At 47.7% G+C, this 25080-nt stretch overlaps 1 protein-coding gene and 1 long non-coding RNA gene across 3 annotated transcripts; one reads left to right on the top strand and one right to left on the bottom strand.

The window, feature by feature from the left end:
- Positions 1–265: 265 nt before the first annotated feature.
- Positions 266–25074, bottom strand: LOC106027049 (uncharacterized). 2 transcript variants are annotated; one of them, XR_010048236.1, is made up of 6 exons: positions 20442–25074; positions 19697–19947; positions 19459–19590; positions 14640–19142; positions 14271–14432; positions 266–14174 (listed from the first exon to the last, which is right to left on the bottom strand). It is a non-coding gene; the product is annotated as an uncharacterized LOC106027049 (long non-coding RNA). The 2 variants fall into 2 exon arrangements; XR_001200619.3 differs by having other exon boundaries at positions 14640–19590.
- LOC101788197 (transport and Golgi organization protein 1 homolog) lies at positions 4026–6336 on the top strand. The gene is made up of 7 exons (XM_063251215.1): positions 4026–4073; positions 4190–4328; positions 5043–5144; positions 5688–5748; positions 5882–5917; positions 5995–6062; positions 6155–6336. The coding sequence occupies exons 2-7, from the start codon at positions 4315–4317 to the stop codon at positions 6294–6296; spliced, it is 423 nt and encodes a 140-aa protein (XP_063107285.1). The 5' UTR covers positions 4026–4073; positions 4190–4314; the 3' UTR covers positions 6297–6336.
- Positions 25075–25080: the final 6 nt, after the last annotated feature.

Here is a 25080-nt window from a genome sequence, read left to right as displayed (position 1 = left end):
TGGTGATCTCTTTGAATCTGCTTCATGTATTTTATATTTTTTTTTATATTCTTCACTAAATGGTTCTCTCCTGTGTTTGAGTTCCTCCCTTCTTCTGTCTGTGTCTGCTTGAGGGGTGCTGGGTATCTCTTTTACTAATCTTCTTATATCTTGCTTTATTTGGCTAAGCGTTTCACTTTTGAACTCATCTATGAGGTCCCAAATATATCTCTTTATGTCCACTGGTGCTGTGTCTGATATAGCATGTTTGCTGTTCTCATTCTCCTTTGTATTTACCTGTCCTGGGTCAGTGTTCTCAGGGTTGGGGCCTGGGGCTTTTTGTTATTGCTTCATCTTCCCATCTTTTTTGCTTCTTCCAGAAGGCCCCAGTTTCCTTTTTGTTGGTTACAATTCTTCTGAAGCATGTTGGCTAGATGACCCTTCACACTGCAGTGTGCTAGCGAGTTGCAGACAGAGACAGCGTATGCTGGCCCCTGCCCTCCAGATCAGTCAAGCTGCTGTGGCCTGCACTACTGTATTACTATGCGTGGCCCCCCTCCAGCCAAACCTCCGAGGCCCCCCTGGGCCAGTGTGGTTAGAGTGCAACACAGCTGCAGGGACTTGACCTCAGATAACTTATTGGGTCTCAGCCAGTTCACGTGACCCAGACCTAGCTCACTCCACCAATCCCATTCGGGAAGGGGACAATGGACTGAAGTCACTGCTGCACCTTGTACTTGCCAGTCCTGCCAGGTCCCAGAATGTCATCTGCCAGAACCCCCTATTTATGAAATGGCTCCACTCCCTTCACTCACCACAGGTCGATGTAGGTTCCCCGCCAACTCAGCTCGCTGATCCTCCAACTCAATGCAACGGCACCTCCAGTGAGTCGAAGCAGCGAGACCTCCCACGGCTTGGCAAGTCACGGCGGAACACCGGCAAGTCGAGGCGAGGCCCCGGCAAGTCACGGCAGGACCCAGGCCAGTGGTGGTGGAAGCCCAGCAAGGTGTGGTGGCGACATGGCAAGGCATGTCGGGGACCCAGCAAGCCCCCACGTGGACCCGGCAAGGTGCAGCAGGACCCAGCAAGGCACAGGGGGACCCTGGTAAGTCGTGGTGGGACCCTGGCAGGGTGTGGCAGGACCCCGACAAGTCACAGCATCAGCCATTCACAGCGGGACCTCAGATGGTTGGCAAGTCACCTTAATTTCTTCTTGGGATGAGAGAATTCATCTCCCTTGGTTTGGGGCTCCCCACTCTGTATTATTTTTAATTCTAAGTTGACTATCTCATGGAACTTCCGTAGCCAGTTGTTATCTATCCGCCATCTTTGCTCCAGGGTCTCCCTCAGCTCTTAACCTGATTTTTTTCCCCCCTAGACTGCATTGAATCCCGATTTTACCTAAAACATAGTGGATGGCTTTGCTAAGCCTCCTCTGATAGTTACTGCCTCACATTGGCCATTGGAAGATTAGATCAGGGATCTGGGTTCAACACACCCACAATGAGGCCAGAATTTCCATGGCTAGCTGCCAGCAGCTCCCATTTGAATGGGACACACATGTCCGCCTACTAGGGGGAACACACAGGATAGTCCCATTAGGTGGTATGGACAGTCCTGCATGCCTTGCAGCAGTTCATGCCAGTGGGAATTTGTTAAGCCAGAACAATACATTCCCACGTGTGTCATCTGGAAGTCAGGCATTGGAGTCAGCAGGCATTTTTCAGAAGGACTTGATGGATGGGGTCAGCTTCCTTGGCAGCTCAGGGTGGAAGACACGCTCCACGGTCCTGAACCAAGTCTTAGCCTCTGTAATGGGGCAAGGAGGGACACGACTCCTGCTTCCCCATCCCACTTGCATGGTCCTGTGCCTCTGTGCAGTCCCAAGTGCACAGGGATCCTTGCAGGTGACTTTCAGCTAGAGCAGGAAGCTGAAGTCCGGGATAATTTGCGTGCTGAACTCAGCAAGGAAATCAGGTCCTTAAAGATGTCTCAGAGGCATCTGGAAGCTGCTCTCGCTCATAAGGATGATAGAATCAGTGTAAGTCACCCTAGCCAACCCAGCCTGTTCATGAACACTCCGGAAACAAACTCACTGTGAGGATGGAGAGGCTCTTAATTGCCTCTCGCTTCTCTGCTAGGCTCTGACCAACTGCATCATACAGCTGAATCAGTTTGAGAGTGGATCTGAATCTGAGGGTCCAGGTCCAGGCAGATGTGAGCCAGGTGAATTAGCCGATGGAGAAGTGGGAGGTAAGACCGTCCCTAGCCCAAGGGCCTTTTTTTTCTTTTCTTTGAACCAGGGATCAAACTCATGACCTTGCACTCGCCACGCAGGTGCTTGTGCCACTGAGCTAAATCCTCAACCCTTCAAGGGCCCTTTTTTTGTCTTTATCTCTTTACTGTTATTTTAAACAAGCTCTCTATGTAGTGGCTGGTCTTGAAATCACTGTGTAGCCCACACTGGCCTCAAACCCACAGCAAATCTTCTGCCTCAACCTCCTAAACATTGTTGTCTTTAATTCCACACATAGATGCTGCTTCTCAGCTGACTTTCTTCTTGCCCCGACCCATGCAGCTCTTTAGGTTCTTAGTGTGAAGGACCACAAGAGGATGAGAAAATAGAGAGACAAATCAGGGGTCCTGGGGAGCCCTTACCCTCCTGATGGGAAGAAAGGAACTGGTCCCTCACTTCAGGGCTGTTTGTTTATACCTTTTAGCAACTTAATGTCACATGACACCCTGTTGTCCTAGCAGCCCACTGTTCAGATTCTCTTGGCGCTTAGTGTTCTCTGGGCTGAGGAAGCTTCTTCACATGGCAGCCCCAGGGGATCTTTGTTCTTGGGACAGCCATGCCCTGGCCATACACGTGTGGTCAGTTTCCAGCTTCAATGGCTCCCAACATCTGAATGATTCATACTCATGTCTGGGTCGCTGGGGTGCAGTAGCAGCAGGCAAGCAGGGAAAGCTGCTTTTCCACCCCTTGAGAACCGGATGTATACGCTGGAGCCTTTTGCCTTTGTGTTGGCCTCTGTGCCAGCGTCTTAGTTACTTTTTACTCATTGAGGAGACAAAATATCTGAAGCCTAAAGTTGAGGAAGGAAAGGTTTATTTCTTACAGTTCTGGAGGTTTCAGTCCGTACTCAGTTGGCTCCAAGGCAGGGTAGCATGGCATAGCCACAGTTCATGGCGGCTGCAAACAGCAAGGCTGAAACTGGCAAAAGACCAAGACACACCATGCTCCGTATATTACATCACATCCTGGCTCCACCCCTTTGTGGATGTAGCGCCGACACTATCAATCCAAGCACTAGATAATGATCCAATCACAAGTGTACAATGCAAACTCATGAGGCCTGGGGGCCACAGGCATAAACCATGACAGCCAGAGAAGAAACTTTCTCAGCTTCCTGCAGATGACACTTGGATCCACGCTCACGGCCTCTGCTATTCTGCGGTTCTCAGGCCCTTGGCCAAGGGTCACCTAGAGTATGGGGATGGGGGAGCCACAGCCCAGGCTGTGAGGGCAGAGGCTGGAGAGCAGCAGGGTGTGAGATGAGGAAAGTGGTCAGGGCACTGCCCCAGCTGCAGAGGGTGCTCAGGGTCCCACGCTGGCCAGCTCCCCCTATGCCATTGTGTGGCAGAGCTAGGCCTGCTCAGCCACAGCCCAGGTGGCATGCTGTCTTGGCAGGAGCTCACAAAATCTAAGGGTTCAGCTGTCATAAAAGTCAGTGTGCCAGTTCTGTTGGTGAATTATTTTTCTTTCAGTGTTTGATGAGCATTAGTTCAGTTTTGTGGAAGTCAGGACAACAGTGTTAGAAACAGCACAGGAAGAAACAGCCACACTTGTTCTCTTTGTAGGTGAGGAGAGTAAGCTGAAGACTCGCATGAACCAGCTGATGGATGTCTCTGGGGTGAGTCCCTTCACAGCACACCCCCAGGGGCCGATGAGTCCTGACTGTGCCTCACTTTCAAGCCTGTGCCTCTCCCTCACAATTTTCAGACACAAGCCAAAATATCCGTGCTTCGGGAGGAACTCAAACTCCTGCAAGTTAAGCCGAAAGCCTCCCTGTCTGCTAACTGTGACCTGAAAGGTAGTTCCCTGAACACATGGTGGTCAGGCTGAGCACTGGCATGGATGAGGCAGGGATGCTGGGAGCCTGGTTCTGTGTCTTTCGTGGTGCCCTTGGTGACACGTCTCACCTCCCAGACCAGATCAAGAAGCTGAATGAGGACTGTGGCATGCTGCAGTCAGCCAAAGCCAGGCTGGAGGAGGAGTGTAGGATGCTGCAGCAGAAGGTGGAGATCCTGAACGAGCTGTACCAATAGAAGGCGATGAAGCTACAGAAGTGAGTCCGAGAGATTTTGCCCAGTGTCTTGTGCTGGCCATCCCTGTCACTTCTGATTGTCTCACAGCTTTGATGTGCAGTGATCATAGAGGAAACTTGAGGCACAGAGTGCTGCTGGCTTCGTGACCCGGGGCGGCTCCTGCCTGTCAGCCGTCACCATCATCCAGTTAATAATTCAACCCAGCATCCCTGCCTCTGTAGACTCAGCTCCATGCTTGTTTCTTAAAGCCTAGGGATTTGTCTAAAGCTCAGTTCAGCGTCTTTGGTATTGTCCTCAATGTGTGGGTGAAGGAGGGCAGCACTGGCCTCTGGGGCCCCCAGGTCACTTTCTGGCTGGCTCCCGTCCACCCATTCGGCATTCCCTGTGTGCTTATCATGGCCAAGGTCTAGAAGAACAGCTCTTCCCAGACAGCATGGAGGATGGGGGGGGGGGCTCCGCCCATTGCTTTTCCAGCCAGCTCTGCTGGGCAATCCTGGCTTCCCTCAGGGTGCACTCATCTCCCACACAGGCAGCTAGTGCCTGGCGCATGCTGTGCTCTTAGCTTGTTCTGTTTGCTGATTAGAGAATTACAAGGAGAGGTAGGAGAATACAAGAATACAAGCAAATGGCCCGGAGCCTGGAGCTTCACCTCCCTCCTGAGACCCTGTGCCCTGCTGCTGGATGGGGAAGTGGCCTGTGGGCTAGCTCACCCCTGGCAGCTGCCTTTCACCTAGGAAACTGATTCAGGATGAATTGGAGCTGCAGGAGCAAGACCAGTGGCTGTCGGCTGCAGATGAGAAGGTGCTGCTGGCCACAGAGGAAGTCAAAGTCTACAAGTGAGTGTGGTGTCTGAGGCAGAGGAACAGGGCAGAGTTGCTTTGTTACCTAGAAGAGATGGGCACAGAAGCATATGAACAGTCCAAGCATGGAATGCATTTAATGCACACGGGGCGGGGGTCTATCTTAACAGACGGGAAGCTTGTTAACAGCGAAGCTCTTTTGCAGAAGTGTCCTGTGCCCATCTTTAGGAAAGCAGCCTGCTTCTGTCACACGTCCACCCACAGAGTCTCGGTGCCCCAACAGGCCAGGGGCAGCATTTTGGGTCATTCTTGTGGCTATAATTTGAGGGAAAAACCTTTATGGGGAAGGTACCCTTAGCCAGATTATTTTGAGAATGTTATTACAAGGACAGTTAAGGAAATTTACAAGTTGTCAACTCATAATCTCTAGCCATTAAATGAAAAATCAAGAAACTGAGGTTGTTCACGCTGCGCTCATCACATTACAAAATGTTTCTGTATGATGAGGACTTTAAAGATCAGACATGGTCAGATTGTTTCAGATTTTATTTGGTTCTAACTGCTACGTATTATTTTTAGGCAGAGAATTCATGAAATCGAGCAAGAATTAGAGAAAACAGAGCGCTCATTTAAAAACCAGGTAAGGAATAGGCAGCCGCGTGGTGACAGCTTGCATTAATCCCCCACACAGACAGACATCAGAGGGCTGCAGCGGAGGGCTGCAGCCATGGTGCCGCGTCCCTCAACCTGTGTCTTGCCTTGTTCTCTTGCAGCTTGCTATTCACGAGGAGAAAGTCCAGGAGAACTGGGTAAGAGCTGCCTCCTCAGCTCGCCCCCTCCAGCTTCAGTCAGCCTCTGTGCTGAGCTGGCCCCTCTGTCTCCACAGGTCAAAGCCTGGCACACCGAGCGCCTAATTGCAAAGGAGATGCGGGAGGCTGCCAGCCTGCGGCAAAGGTGAGCAGCCACGTGGCATGACCCGTGGTGCCCACATTTCAGCCCGCTCCGAGTGGCTATGGTCACCCCAGCTGCACTCTGTCTGCATGCAGGCTCCTGGAGATGACCGAGAAGCTGGCCATGAGTCAAGAGGAGCCAGTGATCGGCAAGCCGATGCCGGACCAGCCAGAAGTGCAGAATGCGCCCCGCAGAGGTGGGCGCTCTGTCCTTCTGAGTGCAGCTCAGGGAACTTAACCATTGCAGAGAAGTGGTAACCAGTGCGTGTTGTCGCCACAGGTCCCGAGAGCCAGAAAGGCTCTTTGGCCCATACCCTGTGAGAGGCGATGAGTGCTCCCCGCCTCCAGTTGCAGAGCCGCCCACAAGGCAGCCCTCTGCCAGCCTGAACTTTGCAGGCCGCGACATCCCAAGAGCCCACTCAGTTGAGTCTCTCCGGGGCCTCGTGGCCCAGACTCAGGGGCACGGTGCCACCTGCCCTGGGCACGGTTCCCTGAGCTCTGGTACAGAGCCTGGGTACTCCAGGCTCGAGGTTTTCACTTAGCCCTGGGCCGTGTGCGGGCCCACCCCGATTGCAGTGCTCCAGCAGGGTCCTGGGAGCCAGCGCCCACCTCGTCACTCCCAACCGCCTCCGGCCTGGGCATGGTGGAGCCCAGCAGTGTCATCCTCTCCCTCTCTGCACAGTAGTCGACGAGTGTGTGCACTTTCTTCCCTGGGCTGCCAGGGGCTGCTCCCTAGCTCAGCGGTTCTGAGTGTTGCTGGTTCTGCCTGCTGCTACCGAAGCTCATGGTCGCTGGGTGCAGGCTCCGTCTTCCGCATCCCTGTATTCCTCCTCCACAGCCTGGGACTGAAAGCCGCCTTTAACACACTGAAAGCTATACTCATTAATTTTCCTTAGAAAAGGCTTGACCAAGAGCAAGCTGTACTAAGAACATGTCATCTGAAACATAATCTGGTATTGGCCTTAGAAGCAGTCTAATTCCTGATAAAGTAATTAACTCAAAAAGCACTCAGCTCTGATAAACTTAACACTCAAGCATGCACACATGCGCGTGCACACACACACACACAAGCACACATGCAGCACCACTGCAGACTATTCTCCAATCTTCCACTAACACATGGATTGATAACCTCGCAAGAGCTCCAGCAGAGAAGCACAGCGCCCAGGGCTACATCTGCCCTGTGCACACCCTGCGCAGTTAGCGCAGTTAGCGAGCTGCTGCAGCGGGAGGACTTCTTCTCTGGATGCTCCGAGCTGTTACTCTAAGAACAGCACCCAGAACAAGATCTCCCTGAGCAAGCTTTTAAGAAAAGATAAGAAAGGGCAAACAGTTCAGTCTTCAGGGTCATGCGGTGCAATGCTAAGCTTCCCAAATATTCCTTGGAAACAAAAGCAAATGAAAAATAGTGATTAAATTAAGAAGCCAAAAATCCCACTGTAATTATTTTATCATTAAAAATGGAATGTAATACTTTTCTTTATAACCACCATACAACAGACACCCTAATTAGTGTTGTAATCTTTTACTTAATGTATCCATTGTTATACAAGATGCTAAAAATTAAAATCATTGATTAAAAGATAATTAACAAAAGTAGTTACTTAAAAATATAGTTATTAGTAATATTGTCATTCTGTACTGAGCTCATTACCCTAGTAACCAAGCACCAACCACATAGTTATAAATTAACTGACCATGTCATTCTGCTGTTCTGTAATGCATCATCCCCCCCCCACTTAGTGACCTGTGTGCTATGTCAACTTTTGTTCCCCTTGTAAGAGACAAATGATGCTGTGTCAACCATTGTTCCCTTTATGAGAGACAATGTTCCTGGAATTGGCAGACCAAGGGCTATGAATTGGCTAACCACTCACTGTGAAATGCCTCTGACCTCAAGCAAAGGGGAACAAAGGCCCACCTTATTTCTGTTTCTCATCACTATGTACTTAATGATCAATGAGCTAATCATACATGAACTTTAAAAATCATTCAAAACTCTAACTCAGTTGCACAGCTTTTCAAATTCCATCTGCACTGTGTCGTTGGGCCAGCTAAAATAAAAGTGCTTATTTTAAAAAGTCTTCTTGCCCCATTTGTCATTTTGGGGTCTTGCCCCATTTTTCATCATGGGGTCTTATTGTGTGAGTAGAGTACAACATTTGGGGGCTCTCCGGGATTACACGGGCACCCCCACACACACATTTTTTCACCGATCGTTCGGCTTGAAACGTCTCTAAGTATTTGGATCTTTTGTTCTTTGTAATTTGAGTGCGCACCTTTGAAGTTTAGAGGAGGTTGGCTGGCTCCTTCTGCACCGGAGCGGGACGCCCTCTGGGACAGGGCTTCTAGCCCATTTGTGATTTGGGATTTTTTATCCATTTGGTTTTGTGCTTGGTATGTTTTAATGGTGGAGTCATTTGTTCATTTGAATCTGTTACCTCAGTACTAAAATTTAGATTTCTTTTTTCTCTGAAACTACTGTTGCAAGTTCCATGCAGCTTATTGGACTTAAGGGTCATAATGAAAATTTATTTCCCTTTAGGTCGCCGAACCATGGACAGAAAATCCTTTGTTTGTGTCTTTAATGTTGGTCTTGTCTTTTGTTGCATCTTGTTTAATGTTTTAGTCCTCAACTGATTATGTACAACCTTGGCATGCCTTTAAAGGTATTTTTCTGGTTAAAATGTAAATATATAACAATACATATATATTTACACACATACACATACATACATATATACATATATATATATGTGTATATATATATATATGGTTATGTTTTTTAAAATCATATTGGCTTTACCAAATAAAGACAGGTCATACTGTTATTGAGCCAGTTTTAAAAGTTACAGTTTTTAAAGTGTAATATTTTAAGGTGGTAAAAAGACATAAAATGATTTAATATATTTTAGACTACTAAGAACGTCACTTCAAGGATTTTGTTAAAAGTTTTAATGTTGTCTAAAAAGCTAGAAAAAAGGTAATTGACTGGTAATAAACAGAAACAGAAAAACAAATGTGTTCAGAATTTGACAGTATTGGATCAGTAAACCTTTACTGCAAAATGTTTCCATTAAAATGAGATTATATTTCAAAAAGGGGAGGACAACCTGGAGCCCTTTGTCATCCTAAGTTTATATAATGATAAAAAGTCAGTGTTGACCATATATAAAATATATTTGCCTATGAAAATAAAAATTAAAAGGACTGTAATTCTCAGTCCCATCTGGACTAGAAGCCATCAGCGTTCTGAATTGCTGGACTCCTCTTCCTCACCCCCCTTTTTCTAAGGACCCTCAGGGCCTTATTTGTCTTTTGGAATTTGTCTTCTCCATTCATCACCCCACTTGTGATGACTGCCAGCAGATTTTGCAGATTTTGTTTACAGTAAAAGAGAAAAAAAAAACATTCATGTTGTGGGATAAAAAGCAGTGTGCATTCCAAATAAAAACCTGTCCTCTGATCCCGAATGCCAGAACCGTGTTTTCCCTTTGTTCCGCCCTGATTGGACAACCAGAGGTAAGAAGGCTCTGGTTAAGTATCGCCAGTTGTTCTCAGAAGCCTTTAAGGGCTACCAGAAAACCCACCAATTTGTCCAAGGTAGCAGAAGGGAGACAATTGGGTGATGAGTCTCCCTCGGGGTTTCTGGAGAGATTGCTAGAGGCCTATTACATTTGTACACCTGTAGATCTGGTAGCACCTAAAAAAGGCAAGGGCCATTAGTAATACCTTTGTAACTGTCAGCCCCTGATATTAAGCAACAATTACAAAGGCCTCAGAGATTTAAAGAAATGCCCCTCAGGTAATTACTAGATTTTGCTTAGAACTGACTCTTTCCTCCCAGCTGGTGCAAGCCATTCAACAGATTCCAGTTCCTGTGACTAAAAAGCGAATATGAGAATTTCTAGGAGCCATAGGATATTGCCTGCTTTAGATTACAGACTCATGAGACCAGGCTTTTCAGCAATTAAAATCAGCCTTAACAGAAGCTCCAGTTCTGGCTCTGTCAAAGTTACAAAAACCTCTCTTTCCCTCTGTGTTGATAAAAAACAAGAGATAGCAAAAGGAGTACTGACCCAGAGTTTAGGACAATGGCAAAGGCCTATTGCCTATCTTTCCAAGAGCCTTGATAATGTGACAGCCATCACCTGCAGATGATTGCCTCGGTGGTCCTCCTGGTGAAAATGGCCCAAAAGGTGACATTTGGACAAAAACTTTTAATTATCTCCTCTCATTCACTGGAGACTCTCATCAAAGCTTCACTGGATGGATGGCTGCCTAACTCCCAAGTCATGCACTATCAGGCATTACTTCTGGATCTGACTACCATCAGTTTCAAGGGGACAGTGCCTTTAAACCCAGATACTCAGCTGCCCAATTATGATCTCTCCTTGCCCCTCTGATCATTTCATGGGGCTTCGACCAGACTTGACAGATGAGCCACTGTCCGGAGTTCCATCATATTTCTCTGATGGAAGCAGTCACATCTATCAAGGTAAGCAGATTATGGGAGCCGCTGTCACAGACTCTCAGATTCTATGGGAACAAAGCTTGGAGCCAAAAACATCAGCCCAATGGGCTGAACTCATTGCCCTCACTGAGGCCCTCAAGTTGTCAGACTGATAGCAGATATGTATTTGCTACTGCCCATGTTCATGGGGCCATTGATCAGGAATGAGGTTTATTGACTTAAGGGGGCCAAAAGATAAAAATGCTCCCCAAGTTTTGGATTTGTTAGCTGCTATTTGGATGCCAAGGATTATGGCTATAACAGAGTCGCAGCCTCCCAAAAAGCAGCCACAAAATCAGTGGGGATTGAGACAATCCCAGCATTGCTACTGATTCCACCCACTCTGTCAGAGCCCTTTTGCACTCAAAAAGACTTACATTTCGCAGCTCAACTCCAAGCAAAGTCTGATATCCCTGGGGGCTGGTACCAACTGCCTGATAATTGAGTCCTCCTCTTTGAGGCCTTGAGATGAAAACTCATCCAACAAGCTCATCAGTCCACTCACATGGGAGGGTCAAATCTCGCTGCTCTTTTTGAGATCATTTCTTTATCCCTCAGTTATCAAAGCTTACTCAGGCTGTGAGCCTTAGAGGCCCTCAGTGCCAGTTGGTAAACCCTAAGCAACCACAACAAATGGAAACCACTTGGTATCGTGGGACTATGCCTGAAAAACATTGAGAAATAGAGTTCACAAAAATAAAAAAGCCTGGACTTTAAGGGAATGAATACTGGTAGATAGATTTCCTACTAAGTCTTGAGTCAGCCCTGATAGGAGAATCCCCAATTTGGCCTCCTTTTATCTATGGGGTCTAACAATGGCCCGGCTTTTATAGCCCAGATAACTCAAAAACTAACCCACGTTTTGCAGGTTGATTGAAAATTCCATTGTGCTTACTGGCCTTAAAGTTCAGGACAAGTAAAAAGGATAAACCAGACTTTAAAAATGGTAATAACTAAGATGGTATTAAAAACTGGCGAGAACTGGGTGAGTCTCCTTCCTTTTGCTCTCTTGCGTGCACAATGTACCCCATATGTTACAGTTGTTTCCCCTTTAATGTTCTATGTGGGAGACCTCCTCCTCTTATTCCTAAGATTTCTAAAAAAAAAAAAAATAGCTGATCTGGCTAATCAAGATCTTGTTAAGTTCCTCCAGGCCTTTTAGCTATCTCTGACTTCCATCCACCAGTTATTCCGAGAACAACAACCTCTGCTGCAACCCATCCTGAGGATGAATGTCGTGCAGTGAAACCTAGGACACTACTCATCAAGAGACATCACCGTGAGTCTCTCAAACCATGGTGAGAAGACCCTTACACCATGGTTCTCAACACTCTGGATGGCATCAAAGTCACAAAAAAGCCTGCCTCGATTCATCATTACCACGTCAAACCAGTTCTGGCCTCTGACAGCAATCAACATACAGATAAGTGGACTGTTGTTCCCTTCAAGGATTCTTTAAAGCTTAAGATTGCCAAATGTATCTGATAATCTTGTTCTAAATTTTCTAAATCTTGTTCTAAATCTTGTTTTAAATTCCTGTAGAGATGACACCTTTTGTTGGTGGGTTGCTAAGCCCCTGCTGACACTGGACAATGTACAGGGTGCTCCAGAAACCTGTGTTTCCTCTGCCTCCTACTCTTTACACACTTCCCCTTATGCTGCACTCTGTAATTCTACCTCTTCAGCTTTGATTTATACTTTTTCCTATCCTGCTAATTAACACCTTGTTGCTCCCAATGGAGCCTGGTTTGCCTGTACTTCTAATAACTCCTTGTTCCATGCATCACCTGTTCACCCAGTGCCTTGAGCATTACATATTAGACATATCTTTCCCCAAGTGTATTGGTACTCTAGAGATAATGGTAAGAGTCACTTGTTTCCTAGCTTTGACTTAAAGAGTCCAGTATAACAAGGTCAATAGGTTTAAGAGTGTCCAGCCTAATAGTCAAAAAAACCAAAATTATAGACACCTTACCTGCACTCATTGACCAAGATTTAACAGCCCTTAGTGACTCTGTCTCCAAATTAGATGATTCTTTAAGTTCACTGACTGAGATGGTTTTACAAAACTGGCAGGGTCTAGACGCCTGTTCCAAAAGGAAGGAGGCCTTTGTCTGGCATTAGGCAAAAATTTTTGTCTGTATGCCAATCATTATGGGGTTATCAGACAAGGTATGGCCAGCCTTAAAAGGCAGCTACAGGATCAAGAACAAGCCAGACAAGCTGAACAGAATTGGTTTGAGTGGTGGTTTTCTCTATCTCCCTGGTTGACAACGTTAATCATAGCAGCCTCCAGACCTGTGTTAATCTTACTTACTTGTTTAACAATTGGACCTTGCATTATAAACAGATTAGTAAATTATGTCAAAGACCAGGTTCATACAATAAAACTCATGGTTTTAAGGACACAAGTTTATGAACAAACACCACTGCTTAAAAATTCCATGAGCCAATGATTTGGAACACTGACAAAACTCAGTGGGGAATGTTATACTAAGATGCTAAAAATTAAAATAATTGATAAAAAGATAATTAACATAGTTATTTAAAAATATACTTATTAGTAATATTGTCATTCTGTACTGAGCTCATTACCCTAGTAACCAAGCACCAACCACATAGTTATAAATTAACTGCCCATGTCGTTCTGCTGTTCTGTAATGTGACATCCCCCCCCCTTAGTGACCTGTGTGCTATGTCAACTTTTGTTCCCCTTGTAAGAGACAAATGTCAACCATTGTTCCCTTTATGAGAGACAAATGTTCCTGGAATTGGCAGACCAAGGGCTATGAATTGGCTAACCACCCACTCTGAAATGCCTCTGACCTCAAGCAAAAGGGAACAAAGAAAGGCCCACCTTATTTCTGTTTCTCATCACTATGTACTTAATGATCAATGAGTTAATCATAAATGAACTATAAAAGTCAGCCAAAACTCTAACTCAGTTGCACAGCTTTGCAAATTCCATCTGCACTGTGTTGCTGGGCCAGCTAAAATAAAATCGTTTCTTTTATAAAGATGTCTTGCCCCATTTGTCATTTTGGGGTCTTGCCCCGTTTTTCCTCATGGGGCCTTGTTTTTTGAGTAGAGTACAACATCAATGTGTTTTCTTTTCTCAAAATAATCTTAAACACAGCTGCTAACCAAAGACAATAAATTATAGGATTCCACATACATGAGATGCCAGAATAGATGAATTAAATTAAGGATGGCCCAGGGCTAGAAACAGCAGGGGTCGGAAGGGGAGAAATCAGTGACTGCTATAGACACAGGGTTTCTTTTATGTGTTGAAAATGTCCTAAAATTGATGGTGGTGGTGGGTGCACATGTGTCAGGGTACTGAGAAACACTGAAATGTACACTTTACATTGGTGAATTCTTTGCTGTGGAACAGCTGGGACCGCTGGAGATGGGCTGTCACCTAAGTCCAAGATCCTGAGGTTCGGCAGGTTCTGGGTCAGTGCCAATGGTCAAGGGAGTTAACTTGGACTCGAGTTCCAGCAGCTGGAGCTGCTCCAGGAAGGGGAACAAGGAGCCAATGACATTCCTGATGTAGTTGAAACTCAGCAAGAGGTTCCTGGTGGTGCTGGGGACTGGGAGGACCTGTTTGAGGTTGCAGAAATGAAACAAGGCTATCTGGCCATCAGAGGAGCAGGACTGGATGCTGAGCACAGGGCTGGCTGTGAGCACCACACCTACCAGGAGGCCAAGTGGACCAACCATGGTCCTGTGGAGGAAGACAGGACACGGCACTCAGCTCAAGTCAGTGCAGGTGGGCCCAGAGCCTGTGGATCCCCTGGGCTCTGCATTCCTCCAGGCCCTTTTGCCCTTCTGATTTGGTGAGTGGGCTGCAGGCAGAGGCTGTTGGGAAGACAAAGCTATTCCCGTTACCCATGACACTTCATGCTGCAGTGTCTCCATGCTGGTCACCACTCCAGGGATCTAAAGGACACTGTGCCGGGCTAGGGATGTAGTTCAGCTGTGACAGCACTTTCCCAGCATGCCTGGGCCCTATGTTCCATCCCTAATACCACAAAACAAGATGAAACAAAACAAACAGAACCTTACCTATTCTTTACATGTCCGGCGCCGCTTCCGCCCCGCGGAATGGAGCACACGAACACTCAGCCTCTGCAAGCACCTTTATTGACTGGGCAGCAACCTCAATACATGTCCGTCCTCGACGGCTTCTTCCGTGTTGTGCGTCGGGCACTTCCTATACTTGGGCTTATATAGCTAATGTTATCCAATCATGGGATTACACGTGGGGACAGGCGATTGGACGGCAACAAGGAAGCAATCAATCATTACCATATATGGCGGGGACAGTAAGCCGAGCAAGAACCAGGAAGCAGGATGTGTGCGCCATCTTGGGCACACGATGGGCGGGGAAGCAGCGAGGCGGTAGGCGGACGCCATCCTGTGGCTATATTCTCATGGGTAATACGGCAGGCTCCCAACATCTCCCCCTTTCTTATTTACAAGAAAGGACAGCGAGACCTTCCAAGTGACTACAGAGGTCTGTACCCCGCTGTGCATGGCTCTGAGGTCATCCCCCAGCACAGGTTGGCCACCCCCGCGTCGGAAGGGACCTCCAAGCCTCATCCTTTTGCGCAGGGCTAGGGTAATTCGGATGAAACCTAGATGCATACAGATGTATAGCCTGACATCTCTCTTCAAAAACCCCAAGAGTAGAATGTCATGCAGTACCATCTGGTCTCGCACCTTGGTGCCTCTTGCTGTCTTAATGGAACGGGACCTGTCTTAGGTTGAGCAAGGTGGGGTACCTTGATCTTACCTGTCTTCGGCTCGCCCATTCAGCATCCCTATAACTGATGCTCTGCAACATGAAGGAGATATGCAGCCGCCCGACCACCAGATGGGCCAGCCTCCGCCAGCTGCATAGCCACCATGGCTGTAAATCTGACTTGTTGTTGAGTCTGCATCAAACGATCAAGCAAGCATTTAACAACCACTAATCCAACCAGGATAGCAACAGCAATAAAAATCCAGGTAGTCAAATTGGACCAGGAGAACCAAGAGGTGACATGATTCCATAAACCTTTTAGAACATCACTCAGGGTAGACAAATCAAATCTAACCGGGTTCAACTGAATTTTTTCTATTTCGTCTAATTCCTGACTAACAATCATTGACAGGTTGTGAAATTTTGGCAAACAAGTGTCCTGCAGCCATTTAGTCATAGTCTTTGTAGTTTCAGTCAGGTTGGTGCGAACAGGGGTGACGCAGACCCGGAAAGGCAGCCACCTCTGATCACAGAGTTGAGTGGCAACCTGCCACAACGCATCAATCTCCTGCCCGATGAGCTGGATCTCTTCTTGTAGCCAAAGTATAGCCTGGCTGTTAAGCTCAATCTGTTGCCTTTGAGCCTTGATGGTCTCTAGTGTGGCGTTGCTCAGCCGATTGACTGCATCCATGGTCAGCGCAAGCTGGTCGGAGGTCCATGCCTGCAAAACAGCCTGTCCCACTGCAGGGACAAACAGAGAAGAGACCACCCCCACTGCCTGCCACAACCAATCTTTTATCCCTCCTTTTGTTCTGGTTGGCAACGAGGAGAGTGTCCTGGGCTTGGACGGGAACCCAAAGATCAGGGAGAGAACAACATAGGCTGCTCATTTTTTTTTTTTTTTGTCTTTTTCGTTTTTATCAATACCAGGGATTGAACTCACAACTGCCTGCTTACAAGGCAGGCGCTTATGCTGCTGAGCTAAATGTCCAGGCCTTTACCGGGGGTATAGCCCATCTGCTTCATCATGTTTTGAGCCACCTCGGAACATCCCGTATGTAGGGTGATGTCCATTTGGACTAGAATATCTCTGCCCCAAAGGGTTACTGGGAGGTTAAGGACATAGGGTTGAAAAGACCCACCATGTCCCTCCTCGTCCTGCCAGGGAAGGGACTGCGCACTTATACTGGGTGAATGCACAAATCCCAATCCCTGAAGGGTCTATTCTGCCACATTGAGGGGCCAGGAGGCCGGCCAATCTTTATGAGCAATGATAGAGCGGTCAGCGCCGGTGTCTAGCAACCCCTTAATTTTCTTACCATTGATTGAGAGGAGCAACATGGGTCGTTCCTGCAAGGTCATATGAAGGCCAATAAAATTTTCGCCCATGGACCCAAATCCCTGGGCACCCCGAGACTGTTGCTTAGCTGGATATTGACCATGCAAGCTGGGCAGAATAAGTAACTGGGCTATCCTATCCCCTTTGTTTATAATCAGTGTTCCTTGTAATGACTGAGCCATAATCTTAACCTTGCCCATATAATCAGAATCAATGACACCTGGCACAACTGTAAGGCCACGAAGGGCCACTGAAGAGCGCCCTAAAAGCAGGCCAACAGTATTCGGTGGCAATGGCCCCTTAAATGAAGTTTCTATCAATTTGACTCCCATTTCAGGTGTTAGTATGAGTCCGGAGGCAGCACAGAGGTCCACTCCTGCTGACCCTGGGGTAGCCCTAACTGGCTGTTCACTCCCGGAAAGGGGCTGCTGGGGGAAAGGGGGCCCGCCTTGTAGGAGGGCCCCCTCTGGCCATTTTTTGGCTGTGAGTCTTTACGGCCAGTCAGAGAATTGCCCTCCTTATCAAAAACAGCATATGAGGCAAGGCCCCTACGCAGGACGTCCCACAAGCGACCATGAAACGAGCGGCGTCCGGAGGACGGAAGTGTGGCAGGGAAGGGAGGGGGTGGCCCCCAGCCTTCAGGTGCGCTCATTTCCTGGGGTGGCTCCCAGGGAGGGGCAGACAGGGTTGGTCTCGTCCCGCCTGGGGTATGTACTTCCTGTATATCATTCTCCACTCTCTCGAGCTCTTCCTCTAAGCTCTCCATCAGCCCTTCACACAAGGCTCCAGCAGGTTTATGAACTTTCTGCCCTGTATTGCGATGTGGGCCTATCTTACTGTCAGTTTCCTCCTCTGGGCCCACCTTAGGGTCTTCCCCCTCTGAATCTGAATGGCTCGGTGAGCCAACCTCTGAGGCCTCCCTGGAGCTCTCCGAGCGCGCCTGCTCGAAAGCGTGGCATGCCTCTTTGAGTCTCTGGGTATGGTATGCCTACCATACTTTCAGTTTTGAGACATGCCCGAACCATCTCCCATATGGGGCGGACCATAGGGTCGACATCCATCCCTTGTTCCTCAGCAAACTGAATATCACATCCTAACTTCTCCCAGGAGGGTAAAGTGAGGGATCCGGTGGGCAGAAACCATGGGGCCAAACCATCGATACATTTGAAAAACTGCAGCACCGTTTGCTTATCTATCCTAATCCCTCGCACCTTAAGCAACAACCACAGCGATAAGGCGAGGGGGCCGCAGTTAACATTGCCCATCTTAACAAAATTAAAGAGCCCCGAGGCGCAATAGCCAACAGAGGCCTGCCCTTCTTGTTCGGGCAATGTCGATCCCCTCAAGGGGTCGACCAGTAGGTCCCTTAAAGTGCGTCCACCAAGGGCCGGGTTAAGCCGCCGCTCACCCGCAGGTACGTACCGTCTTTCAACACAGTCACAGGAGCCGAAGAAGGCACGGGAATGGTTTCGAGTCCCTGTACGGGACACCAGCTGTCCGGCGCCGCTTCCGTCCCGCGGAATGGAGCACACGAACACTCAGCCTCTGCAAGCACCTTTATTGACTGGGCAGCAACCTCAATACATGTCCGTCCTCGACGGCTTCTTCCGTGTTGTGCGTCGGGCACTTCCTATACTTGGGCTTATATAGCTAATGTTATCCAATCATGGGATTACACGTGGGGACAGGCGATTGGGTGGCAACAAGGAAGCAATCAATCATTACCATATATGGCGGGGACAGTAAGCCGAGCAAGAACCAGGAAGCAGGATGTGTGCGCCATCTTGGGCACACGATGGGCGGGGGAGCAGCGAGGCGGTAGGCGGACGCCATCCTGTGGCTATATTCTCATGGGTAATACGGCAGGCTCCCAACATTTACATTAACTGTCTTTGTTCATTCCTTCAAAATTTGCTGAGGGAAATTGCAGGAAGAGACAGAATGTTGCTTCCTCCAGCCAGAGGGTCCCTTCCAGCCCCAAAAGCTCACCTGAGGACTGGCAAACACTCCACTGTCCCTGTCTCTTCCCTGGCCTCCAGTCCCCTTCCAGGGGTCCCAGCTGGTTCACAGCCACCACAGGGAATTGGTGTACTCTGTGTGGCCTCTCCAGCACCTGACTGGGTCAGTGTCATGGGATGCACTGGGAGCCCCACACAGGCTGAAATCTGTGTGTGTGAGAGCCTGACAAGGGCCTATCCACCCACGAATGTCCCCAGGGAAGCTGACCTCTCTTGGTGTGGGTGTCTGCCTAGTGTGAGTCATGGCAGAGCAAGTGTTGTGTGCATGTGTCCCAAGTACTATGTGGGGTCCTGTGAGAACACAGGGAGACTGCAGGGCCCCATCCTCAAATCTGCCACCATGCACCTCCTCCAGGCCTGCTGCTGGGGTTGCATTCCATTTGCCCACCTTCATTTTCCTGTACGGATCACCTGTCTCTGGTTAGATGCAGCATCTCAGGCATCTCACAGGGCACCTCTCGGGCGAGCTGAGGGAGCAGTGGTTGTTGACTGGTTCAGGGGTCCTGAGGAGCATTTCTTCATCTACAGCCACTTAGGCCCATTGGGTCCTTGTGGGGAGGGGACAGGCACACCCCAGGGGCAGGGACCCTGGCGTCACAACAGCCCTGTGCCTTGAAGGGCCAGCCGGCATCACTCAGCACTAGGATGCCCTCCACTGTTCCCAAAGGCCAAGCACTTGATCCAGGGCCCCTCGGAAGTGGACTGGGCATCACCTGTGTGGTTACCCACTGGACCTTCTGGGGCGAAGCTGCCCGTCAGGCTGGGAGACTCAACCTGGCTCACCTGGACTCTACACAGCATGGCTCCACAGTCAGGGTCACGTTTCCATGGCCAGGCTCTTTGGGAATCAGGAACAGGATTTCTCGGTCACCTGGGTGGCAGCCACTCATGTGCAAGCAAATTCATGGGGTTTTCCTTTCAGCATATCAGGGTAATTTAAAAGGTGTTAGTTAAATATTACTTGATTTCACTGAAATCCAAATTTGCTCTTTCTAACCAATCGGTCTGAGTGCCCACCTACCTCTTTTTGTCTTCCAGTGTCACCGTACCAAGGACTCACATGAAAATACACATCAAACCACAAAGCCTTTCCTTTTTCTCTCCCAGCTGGGATATGGCATTGATTTCTTCAGGATTCTGTGCAAGGCAGAAGGTGCTGTGCTGGTGGATTTCACACAGGGGTTGCTCAAACACTTGCTCTGCAGGGCCTCGCCTGATCCCGGGCACTCTGGGGCCAAGGCTCTTGTTCCCCACTCGAGTTCTTGCAGGGCCCTGAAACAGAAACCAGGATTCCTCTGGATGCTACGTACTCTCCCCATACAACCTGTGATGGTTTCATTTGTGAGTGGCCACACTGCACTGAGGGTGAGATCAAATGTACATTAGCCTCTTTAGCTGCCACATCAGCCACATTGTTTCCCCTGGCAATGGGATCATTCCCTTTTTGGTGGGCCTTGCAATGTATTATGGCCACTTTCTCAGGTAGCCAAATTGCTGCCAGCAGGTCTAGTATTTGGGGGTATTTTTTATTTTATCTCCTGCTGAGGTCAATAGTCCTCTTTCCTGACAAACTGCCCCATGTACATGAAGTGTAGCAAAAGCATATCTGCTATCAGTAGACATGTTAATCTACTTAACTTCAGCCAGCTTTAGGGCTTCTGTCAAGGCGCTGAGTTCAGCTCACTGAGCAGAAGTGCCAGAGTCCAGCCCCTTTGCCCACAAAATCTGGGTCTTGGAGGTCACTTCTGCCCCTGCAACTCATTTACCTTGGTGCATGTAGCTGCTTCTGTCCGAGAAGAGTAATGATACACCCTCTAAAGGTTGGTCAGTCAGGTCGGGTCCGAGGCTTTGGTAGCTGTTGATCAAGGTGGCGCATTCATGATGCAGGGCTGAAGGATCCTCATCGGGCAACAGTGTGGCTGGTTTCAGGGCTACCAAGGACTTGAAGGCAATAGAGTCAGGATCTAAAAGTAATGCTTGGTAGTGCATTTGACAACCTTGCATTTGTCAGCCATCAGTCAGGAGGTCAGATAAGAGTCTCAAGTGAGTGAGAGGTTACCACAGTGATCTTCTGGCCAAAGGTAAGCTTCTTAGCTTCCTTTATCAGCATAGCCATGGCAGCTATGATCCTCAAGCATGGTGGCCAACTAGCAGCCACTGCATCCAACCTTTTGGAGAAATAAGCTCTTGGTCTCTGCCAGGGTTCCAGTTCCTGAGTTATTACTCCTTTTGCAATTCCTCTCAGTTCATCCACACACAGGAAAAATGGCTTATATATGATATGGAGTCCCAGTGTGGGGACATTTCTTAAGGCCTGCCTCAATTGTTGGAAGGCTATCTCTTGCATTTCTGTCCATTCTAGTGGGCCTTGTGTTTGCCCCTTTAAAGAGTCATATAGCAGCTGGGCTATCTCAGCAAAGTTTAATATCCAGAGCCTACAATATCCCACTGCACCACGAAACTCCCAGACTTGCTTCTTGGTCTTTGTTACTGGTGTTTGTAGGATAGCTCGAACCCTTTTATTGAAAGGGTCCTCTTTCTACCTTGCAATTGACAGCCCAGGTAGGTCACTGTCTGCTGGCATATTTGAGCCTTTCTTGATGATACCTTATATCCCAAATCATGTAAAGTCACTAACAGGGCCCTGGTGGCTTCTTTGCAATCCTAAAAGGTTTTGGTGGCCATTAACAGGCCATCAACATATTGCAAAAGTATGACCTCTGGATGATCTTCTCGATACCCCATCAGGTCCCTAGCTAAGGCCTCATCAAATAATGTGGGAACATTTTTAAAACTTTGTGGTAAACGAGTCCAAGTCAATTGTCCAGTTATCCCAATCCCTGGATCAGTCCATTAAAAAAAATGGGTTGACATCCAGGGCCACCGGGAGGGTGAAGAAAGCATCTTTCAAGTCCAGGACAGAATACAAGATGTGATCTGGGCTCAGAAGACTCAGCAAAGTGTAGGGATGAGGGACAGTAGGATGCAGGGTGACCACTCACCTGTTGACTTCCTGGAGATCTTGCACTGGCCGGTAATCTTGGGTCCAACAACTTACAGACTGGGAGCAATGGTGTATTCCAGGGAGAGATGCAAGGTACAAGAATCTTATTATCCTTTAAACTAGCAATATGTTTTGCAATTCCTTGGCGGGTCTGTAAACTTATTGGATACTGTCTATGGCAGATGGCAGATACCTGGGTAACAACTCTATTACCAGAGGAACTTGGTTTACCGCCAGACCGGGAGACTTATTTTCAGCCCAGACTCCGATATCTCCCTTTGCCACCCCTGTAGGACATTTCTGTCAGTCTCTGGAGTGGGATCATCTCCCAGTGGGAGATGATTTTCCCCTTCAGGAAGGAAGGCAAGTACCTTCATTTGTTCCCCAGGTGTTGTTCCCAGAGTCAGTTGTGGTGTCTCCGCCTGAAAACTCAATTGGACCTTTACCTTATGAAGGAGGTCTCTTCCTAGCAGTGGATCAAGGCATTCCGGAACCCATAGAAATTCATGCATAGTGGTCTTTTGCCCAGGGCGAGTTAACTGGACCACCACCTTCGGGTATGATTTTCACCCTCTGGTGGCGCCGACCATGTTTACTTTGTTATCAGTCAGAGTTCCCAACAGTTGAGTTAGAATAGAATAGTTGCGCCCCTGTCCACCAAGAAATTTACTGGTTTCCCCCCACTTGCAGAGTTATCCAGGGCTTGGGGGGGGCACCTGAGCCCTGACACCCTCCTTGTTGTTTCAATAAGGTCTTCGCATCTCTCTCCATTTTGGCCTTTAATTTGGGGCAGTCCTTTCACCACTGCCTCATTTCTGTACAATAGGCACATTGAGTTTTCTCAAGCGGGGGGCGCTTTTTCTCCTTGTCTTCTGACTTCCCTTTTTGTTTCTGCTTGTTTCTTTTTTGCATAACAGTTCCAGCACCTTAGTGACTTTTTTATGATTTACCTCTTGCCAGTTCTCTCTGTTGTCAAATACACTATGTGCTAACTCTACCAAGTGACTTAGGGGAATTCCCTCAAGCCCCTCCAGTTTCTTTAATTTCCTTCTAATGTCTGGGGCTGACTGAATGGTATAGCCTTTGCCTTGTCACAGGCAACCGGACGCAGCCTTTTGGGGCCAAAATGAAAGACTTCGAGTCTTACAGCTAAGGAGCAGGGTTTTTGTCTCATGAAACCGCAATATCTGTCAGTTTTACAATGTGGGGGGTATCACCGGCCCGTTACAGACCAGGAACATGTTGATTACATTCCTCAAAAAGAAGCAGGGTTCAAGCAACGCTTAGGTCAACAACCAAGCCAACACTTGGTAAACATTCTCCCAGGAACTACATGTTGCATGGTTCTCAGGATTATCTAGAAACTTCTTTGGCTCCAGTGGAATTTTTATGAGTCTAGAGGTTTTTACAACTTTCAACACCAACCAACCAAACAATCAAAAATGAAAAACAAAAGAAGAACAAAATAGCCAGGTATGCTAGTGCATGCCTCTCATCTCAGCACTCAGGAAGCCGAGGCCTCCAACCCTGAGTTGGAGGACAGCCTGGGCTACAGAATGAGTTCAAGATCAGCCTGAATTAGCGAGACCCTGTCACAAATCACTAAGAAAACTGATATCCTCAGAGATTCCCTGCGGATCTTAATATCCTTGAAGGGTGCCACAGCATCCCTCTGATTAGAAAACCATAAGTAGCTGGACATGGTGGCACATAAGCATAATCCTAGGATTCTGGAGGCTGAGGAAGGAGGATCATAAATTTGAGCACAGCTTGGGCACTCAGTGAGAGTGTTTTAAAATTAAAAACAACAAACACAATACCAAACAGGACTTGGGATGTAGCTCAGTGCAAAGGCCCTCGGTTCATCCGGTACTACACACGTGAACAGGTACGCATGCACAGAGACACACAGCCAGGCAGGAAAAAACAGAGATACAGAGACAGAGAGAGACAGAGAAACATATTTGTTAAATATTAAAATACTTAGCAAAGGAAAACTGGGAAAGTATTTTAATTCATGGAGTAACTCTACTGCCTCAAGCAGGATGCCACTGATCATTCTCCTTTATGAGCAAACACACAGCACCCTTATAACTAAGTATCTCAAATATTCATAAACCAAAGTTAGTAGGATATTGGAAGAATAACAGATGCGGTGGACCACCTCTGTAATCCCAGCACTCTCGGTGGCTGGGCCAGCAAGCCTATCGAGTTCACACCCGGAACACAGAACGCAGCCACCTAGCGAGAACTCATTTCAAACTAAGAAATAAAAATAAAAAAGGGCTGTAAGCAACTCATCACAAATGCCCTGGGTTCAAGCCCCACTACCACAAGACAAACAAAAAGAGACACAATGACACAAAGAGGTTTTATATCAGATCCGCAGGACCAAAGTACATAAAGCATATGAAAAACAAACCATTTCATAAAGATGGAAAAAGGATCGATCACTCCATGAGGATGCCTAAATTAGCTCTACAGTAGGAAAAAGGAAAAAACGCTTCCTAAGTATGTGCCTGTGCACCCATAGACCTTGCTCAGGTTAAATCATCCTGGTTTTCTTAAAATCAGATAACGTATTCAGATGTAAATCTAAGTCACGTGCAGAAAAATACAAATGAAAAAATTATGTTTGATAGGACTCTCTGAGCATGTTACCCAAGTCAGAATTAAACACAAAATTTGACTAGGTCGTATTCAGAAATCTTCCCAAAGCAGAAAACCTCATAAAGTAAAGTTCTGGCAAAGTGGAAATATACTTGTAATGCACAGATTTGGCTGCAGCCTGTATAACCGAATATATATATAAGGCACCAGTAGGGCTAAGACTATGATTTTGTTTAGTTTCATTTTGTATTTGTTTTGTTGAGGCAGGATGTCCTGTTGCCCAGGCTACCCTCCAACTCCTCAGCTCAAGGTGCCCTCTTCCTTTGGTCTCCAAAGTAGTTGGGACTCCAGACCCACAACCATGCCTAGCTCAGCACGTGGATTTTTTTTTTTTTTTTTTTTTGGTCTTCTTCTTTGTTTGAGGGTCTCACTATGTGGTTCAGGCTGCCCTTGAGCTCACTTTGTAGACGAGGCTGGTCTCAAACTTGCAAGGATCCTCCTGTCTGAGCTTCCTGAAGGCTGGGATTATAGGCATGAATGGCCATGCCTGGCAAACATGGATTTTGATGTTACAAGGAACTGAGAAGAACACCTGGTCTACAGTAAGCGTAAGACACGTCATCTGGCGTTTGTGATGCTTAAAACAACATAGACCTATGGTGAATAAGTATTCAAAAGAAGCCCAAATGAAAAGTAGTTGAAAAGCTGGGCGAGATGATGCACGTCTACAATTCCAGCTACTTAGGAAGTCGAGACCAGAGGATCAAGAATTTGAGGCCAGCTTGGGAAAC

The sequence above is a fragment of the Cavia porcellus genome, unplaced genomic scaffold (genome assembly GCF_034190915.1).
Source record: "Cavia porcellus strain 051 isolate PalLab524CR breed Dunkin Hartley unplaced genomic scaffold, mCavPor4.1 scaffold_6, whole genome shotgun sequence".
NCBI lineage: Eukaryota > Metazoa > Chordata > Mammalia > Rodentia > Caviidae > Cavia > Cavia porcellus.
Note: the sequence above shows the minus strand (reverse complement) of the source record. Positions and strands in the feature narration are given on the sequence as shown.

Excerpts from the sequence above, each read along its gene's own strand:
- LOC101788197 (XM_063251215.1), top strand. Across the intron at positions 5,918-5,994 it reads AGAAAGTCCAGGAGAACTGG|GTCAAAGCCTGGCACACCGA; the intron begins GTAAGAGCTGCC and ends CTGTCTCCACAG. Across the intron at positions 6,063-6,154 it reads GCTGCCAGCCTGCGGCAAAG|GCTCCTGGAGATGACCGAGA; the intron begins GTGAGCAGCCAC and ends GTCTGCATGCAG.